This window comes from Psammomys obesus, unplaced genomic scaffold (assembly GCF_907164565.1).
Source record: "Psammomys obesus unplaced genomic scaffold, mPsaObe1.curated_primary_1811, whole genome shotgun sequence".
NCBI lineage: Eukaryota > Metazoa > Chordata > Mammalia > Rodentia > Muridae > Psammomys > Psammomys obesus.
In genome coordinates, this window is record NW_026596069.1 from 24,342,085 (window position 1) to 24,348,850 (window position 6,766).

The 6,766-nt window shown below is 42.2% G+C and overlaps 1 protein-coding gene across 3 annotated transcripts in view; it reads right to left on the bottom strand.

Moving 5' to 3' along the window:
- Positions 1–245: 245 nt before the first annotated feature.
- Snrpd1 (small nuclear ribonucleoprotein D1 polypeptide) overlaps positions 246–6,766 on the bottom strand; it is a 14,502-nt gene continuing 7,981 nt past the window's right edge. For all 3 annotated transcript variants that reach the window (XM_055625658.1, XM_055625660.1, XM_055625659.1), the window contains exons 3-4: positions 5,034–5,225; positions 246–422 (exon numbers count right to left, since the gene is read on the bottom strand). In XM_055625658.1, the coding sequence (XP_055481633.1) occupies positions 346–422; positions 5,034–5,225 (269 nt within the window). In that variant the 3' untranslated portion in view covers positions 246–345. The remainder of the gene's footprint in view (positions 423–5,033; positions 5,226–6,766) is intronic.

Genomic DNA, 6,766 nt, shown 5'->3' on the forward strand with positions numbered 1-6,766 from the left:
GGCTCACACCTGTAATCCCAGCACTTGGGAGGCAGGCAGATCTCTGTGAGTTCAATGCCAGCCTGGTCTTACAAAGCGAGTCCAGGAAACCTGTCTCAAAAAACAAAAACAAAAAAGGAAAAAAAGAAATCAAACCCATGTTCAATGCATGTGCAATGTGACCAACCCACAGAACTGAACATACTATGTGACTGACTACACAGTAAACACTGAAACTTTAGCTTGATAATCAGCAGACAACTCTGTCCCCACACTTATGTTTATTAAAAACTGACAAACAAACAAAACCTGTACAAAAACTATCCCCAATTCCTTATCACTTTGAAACAGTAATCTTGAGCGACATTATCGCCTAGGACCCCCTCTTCCTCTGCCGCGACCACGTCCTCTTCCTCTGCCTCGGCCTCGACCTCTTCCTGCAACTGGGGGAAAGTAACAAAGCAGGTGAAATTCTCTTCAAGTCATAGCACCCAAGCACCACACAGCCTTACCCCATGCCCTTTCCCACCTCTTTAACTCAGCTTCTCAAATCTGTCACCATCAGGTAAAACCGAGACCTGCCAGCAGTGCTGCAATTTACACCCTGTGCCAGATTTCTGCGCACCGAATAAAGCCGAGCAAGTTACTCTGAAGTCAAGAAACCTTACATACATTATACCAAACAACAATCTAGTAACATGGGAGCTTGAAAACTTGTTTGGCTCGATCATGACTTAGTATTTTAACCTATAACCCTATCTTTAACACTTGCTCATCATGAGGACAAAAAAAAAAAAAAAGGAAAGAAAGGGAAGAAACCACAGTGTACTTACCCGGTGTACTCAGACTGAGATTTGTGTATAACCCCCACCCCCCAACCCACTCTGTGGTCAGAATCAAATCCAGGGCCCTATGCAGGCAGGTCAGGCAAGTGTTCTGTCACTGAGCTACATCCCCACACTCCTGTAAAGTCATTCATTCATTCATTTATTTTAAGGCATGGTCTCTTCTAGCCCAGGCCGCCCTGGACCGTACATACTATGTAGACCAAGCTGGCCTCAAACTTACAGAGATCCACCTGCCTCTGGCTCTCAAATGCTGGGTTAAAGGTGTGCATTTAGTAAAGGAAGAATACCTTTCTAAAGAAACCAGGATCTTAGATACAAAGAGTGACATGATACAAGGCAGGAGGCACAAAAACAAAAAAAGGTTGACATGATCTATGGATATCAGGCTGAAAGTCTGCCTCCTCATCTTGTAAAGCTTGTCTTATTTCCTTGACAAAATAGGTAGAAAAGAGAAAGTAGAAGGAATCAAAGACACCGACACATAAAGGCTTGAGATTTAAAAAAACAGCAGCATGAGGTGGGACTTTAAGGGTTAATTAGTGTTTTGTAAGCTATGTGTCACAATCACTTTACTTTTTAAACTGGAAAAAAAAAAAAAAAGGAAATTCAAAAGCATCTGTATTGTTATAACTAATTCCAGTGGCTACAAGACAAAATACTTATCAGGTGGAAGACAAAAAGACTCAAAGTCAACATATTGCAGAGCTCGTTGCACACGCCTACAACTCGGGGAGGCAGAGGCAGGCGGATCTCTGTGAGTTCAAGGCCAGCCTGGTCTACAAAATGAGTCCAAGACAGTTAAGGCTACACAGAGAAATTCCGTCTTGAGGGAAAAAGTCAACATCTAGGAAATAGTGGCCCCTTTCTCCTGCCCTACTCTTACATTGCTGGCCGACAGCCATATCTCCCAAAGCAGATGCTGTGTGGTTCCAATGTGTAAGTCCTCCACAGACTCACACACTGTACCACCTGTCTCCAGTCGGTGGAGCTGTTTGCTTTGAGGCTCCATTGCCTGGGCACACTTCCTGCTCTCTGACTCCAGACTGCTGACACGGTGGAGTCCTGCTTTCTCCAGAATAGTAGGATATAATCCTTGACCTATCAGCTAGAGCAGTGGCTCTCAATCTTCCTGATGCTGGGCCCTTTAATACAGTTTGTGTTGTAACTTCTAACCATAAAATATTCTATTGCTCCTTCATAACTAATTTTGCTACTGTTCTGAATTAGAACTGCTGAGCTAGAATAAACCCTTTCCTTAAGCTGCTGCTTGTCAGGCATCTTGTCACAGGAACAAGCAAAGTAGCTAATACAGCAGGAAACTGAAATCTTTCCATGAGAAAAAGAGCTCTAGGATAGACTTCTAGATCCTGAAACTTTGAATTGCTTAGTCAGGAGGCCAACTTACTTATGGAGGCTGATGAGGAGGATAAGTTCAAGGCTAGATTGCAATATACCAAGACCAATTCAAAATGAAAAGTAAAATGGGGTCCAGTGAGATGGCTTAGCAGGTCCAGGTGCCTGCTGAGCGGAATTCAATCCCCAGGACCCACCTGGTGGAAAGTGAGCTGACTCCTGCAAGTTATCTCACTTCCACACACACACCATGGTATATGTGTACCCATGCTCACAGGCAGGCACAGGCACCTGTGCATGCACATGCCCGTGTGCGCGTGTGTGCGCGCGCACACACACACACACACACACACAACTGAACGTAACAATAAAAAAGAAAATGATGGGAATGCAGGTAGGTAGCAGAGTGCTCGCTCTACATGTACACGATCCTACATTCAATCTTTCAATAGTCATTCTCAATGAATTAAAGTTGTTTTATTTACTATCACATTTGTATACATGACATGTAACATGTCACTTGAAAGGAGGCCACACTGCACATGTGGAAGCCAGAGCACAACTTTTGGGCTTCTCTTTCCACTGCTGGTTTTAAGATCAAACTGGGGTCATGAGGCTTGCTTGGCAAGTGATTTTACTAACTCTGAGCCATTTTTAGGCAAAGAAAACCCAACAAATAAGAAGTGGAGGCTCTTTTTCCAGAATATCCTTTTTAAGAGTCTTTATAAAAATAAATATATGACTAGATCAAACAGAAAAAGAAAGAAAATAGAGCTAGGGCTGCAGGTCAGTCTGTAGAGTGTGTAGCCTAGTGTGCACTGGCCTTGGGTTTGATACTAGCACCACACAAACTAGCATGCTGAAAGCAATCCTAGCACTTGGAAATGGAGGCAGACGGAGTAGAGTAAGTTCAAAGTTACTCTCAGCTACACAGCTAATTTGAGACCAGCTTGGGCTACATTAGACCCCAACTCAGGACAAAATAAATTAATAAATGAATGAACAAATAAATCAGAGAAAACTAACAATGTCAAACTACTAAAAACTCCCCAAAGAAAAACTTGGAGAGTCTTGTTTTCTTCAGGAATTTGGCCCCAGTATGACAGTCCTAGACCAATACACATACAATCAGACATGAATTTCTGGTATATGGGAAGAAAGAGCTAATAAAAAGTCTGTATTTTTGTATGAAATTCTCAAAGAATAAACTTTTAAAATGTAAAACTAACACAGGGCATGGTGATGCATGCCTTTACTTCCAGCACTCTGGAGGCAGAGACAGGTAGATTTCTGGTTGAGGTCAGCCTGATCTACATGAGCTTCAGGAAAGCCAGGGCTATACAGAGAAGCTCTGTGTGTGTATATGCACACATACACCACCCAAAAAAGGGAAAACTACAATTAATATTCTATCAACAACAAAAACTATGATAGCAACAAAATAACAAGATCTTATTAAAAAAAAAAAAAAAAAAAAAAAGAGGAGGCTTAAAAATAAAGTATGTGCTGACAGAGAGGACAAGGTCAAGAGTACTTCCCAGAAGACAGAGTAAAATGACAAAGAGAGAGACAGAAAAGAGAAAAAGAATTGATTAAAGGCCCAATTACTGTGGCACACCTGCTAATCCCAGCAGTTGGGGAGGCAGAAGCGGGCAGATCTCTGTGAGCTCAAGGCCAGCCAGGTCTACAAAGCGAGCCCAGGACAGCCAAGGCTACACAGAAAAACCCTATCTCAAAGAAGAAAGGAAGAAAGGGAGGGAGGGAAGGGAGGGAAAAAGAGAGAGAGAGAGAGAGAGAGAAGGAAGGAAGGAGAGAAAGAAAAAGAGAGAAAGAGAAAAAGACAAGAAAGAAAGAAAGAAAGAAAGAAAGAAAGAAAGAAAGAAAGAAAGAAAGAAAGAAAGAAAGAAAGAAAGCGAGCGAGCACGAATTCCAGGAAGAACAAGAGAAGTACTCAACAAATTTCAAGTTTTCTTAGGAATACGGGCAAGGAAATTCACAATGAAAGAAGGGTCTAAAACAAGAAAGTGGTAGCGGGGAAAGAGGAAGGGAAAGCTATGCATCAAGCCTCCAAATCTAGAACCCAAGGACGGAAAGGACAGCAGACGAACAGCGGGCTCTTCTCCACAGCAGCACCAGGAGCTCCAAGTAGCACATGTGCTCGGAGGAGTAGTAAGATGTTCTGAGCAGGGCTGGAGAGATGGCACAGAGGTGAAGAGCACTGACTGCTCTTCCAGGAAACCTGGGGTTCAAATCCCACCACCTCATGGTAGCTCACAATTGTAACTCCAGTTCTACGGGGTACTGTAACATCGTGGTCCAACGCTTTATATTTGCTTACTATGTTGCTCCCCAAAGTCTGCTTGCTGTCTTTTACAGCAGGCATAGATGGAGGAAAGCAGCCCAGATAAGAACATTAGCAAGTATTTTGAGATTATGGATGGGAAATAGCCCAGATAGACATTATTATTAGGAATGGGGGCTTGGGAGGTAAAGGTAGCTTAGCTGGTAATATCTGCCTTGCCAAGATAAAATAAGGCTATTTTAAAACCTATCAGGTGTTTGTGTCTTTCACTGATTATAACAGGTTAGATAGTGCTGCTATAATAATTATAGGGCTAATAGCAAACATTATTAGACCACGCTTTTAAATTAACCACAACAGGATATGACACCCTCTCACAGACATACATGCAGTCAAAACACCAATGTACATTAAAAAAAAAAAAAAAAAAAACACAAAAACACTCTTAAAAAAATGTTCAGGGCAACAAAAACATCCTATTGGTCACAAATGTATTTTGAACAGTGAATTAAGATTTAAATACACTATACATAAAACATCTTCACACCTACCAGCTTCCCTTTTCTTAGATTTCACCTTAGGTTCAACATCCACAAGTAGTGTATCCAGAGGTAAGCTGTCTGGTAGAATAAAATACCGAATGTTATTGCCTCGAATACTCAAGGTTTCCAACTGTACAGGCTCTCTGTTCTTCAGGGTCATTTTCACGGCTTTAAGATGCGTATTCATGCTGACATCTACACCTGAAGGGGGGGAAAGCAGAACAGTTACCAGCATGATTAAGGCTCTCAGTCTCCACAGTTGAAGTCATAATGTAAGGAGTACCTTTTGCTATGCTGCAGGGCAAGTTGCTGTGGTGATCTACGAATTTTCCCTCATAAAGACTGTTCCTAGCCACACTACTTAGAGAGCTAGGTGCACTTCCAGAATTGACACACCTGCGGTGTGGCTAAGTGACATTTGTAATCTCAGCACTCAGGAGGAATGGCACAGGAATGCCAGAGCTCAAGGAACGCCTGCACTGCAAAGAAGAGCCATTCTGCTAGACAAAGAAAATAGATGCAGCCAGCTGTACAGGAACGCCAGTGTTGGGTTCACCTCATGCTACTACTTTCAAAACTGAGTTCTTCCCCAGATTAGAGTTTGTACAATTCTACTGTCCCCATAACTTCCTTACCCAACATTCTATCAAGCCATGGCTCATTTTAAAGACCTATGATATTGTTTCCTATGACTAGGAACTCCTCCCCCATTTTCCTGAGACAAAGTCTCTCTATGCACCCCTGGCTAACCTCAGACTTGTGATTCTCCAACCCAAGTTTCCCAAGTGCTTGGTCTATAAAAACTCAACACCACATCCATTTTAACATGTCTGTCTGCCTATATATCTATTCAAGCATTCATTTATTTATTCGGCTTTTCGAAAAAGGGTTTCTCTGTAGTGCTGGCTGTCCTGGACTCACTTTGTAGACTAGGCTGGCCTTGAACCCACAGAGACCCGCCCTCCCAAGTGTTGGTATTAAAGGTGTTTGCCACCACACCCGGCTTTTCTATTTATTTATTTTAAAAAATTAGTTTTAAGGGGCCAGAGAGATGGCTCAATGGTTAAGTGTGCAGGGCTCTTACAGAGAAACAAATCTGGGTCCCAGCACCTGCATCCGGAGGCTCATAACTAACTGCCTGGAACTCTAGCTTCAGAGAGACCTAGTGCCTCGGTATCCAAAGGCCCCTGCACTCACATACATACGTAATTAAAAATTCTGTGTGTATTAGTATGCATGCATACATGATTGTGAGTGTCTTCAACTGTTTTACACTTAAAATATTTGCATGCATATGGGTATGCAAGCGCCTATGTGCTATGGCATATGTCTGGAGATCAGGATAATCCACAAGACTCAGTCCTCCCCTTCTTCTATGTGGAGGAGGCACGAACTCAATTATCAACACACTATATGTAACAAACAAACAAAAATCTATCTATCTATCTGTCTATCTATCTATCTATCTATCTATCTATCTATCTATCTATCTATCTTGGCAGCAGATAGCACAGGGCTGAGTCTCCACTGTGTTTTTGGAGGCAGGGTCTCTCACAGAACTGGGATTACAGAAACACAAAGTATCCATCTTTTGGGGAGCTGAGGATCTGAACTTAGGTTCTCAAGCTTGTACAGCAGCAGTTTACCAACCAGGTCATTTCTCTGGCTCTTAGTATGCCTTTTCATTGTAAACATTCTATCTATCTATCTATCTATCTATCTATCTATCTATCTATCTATCT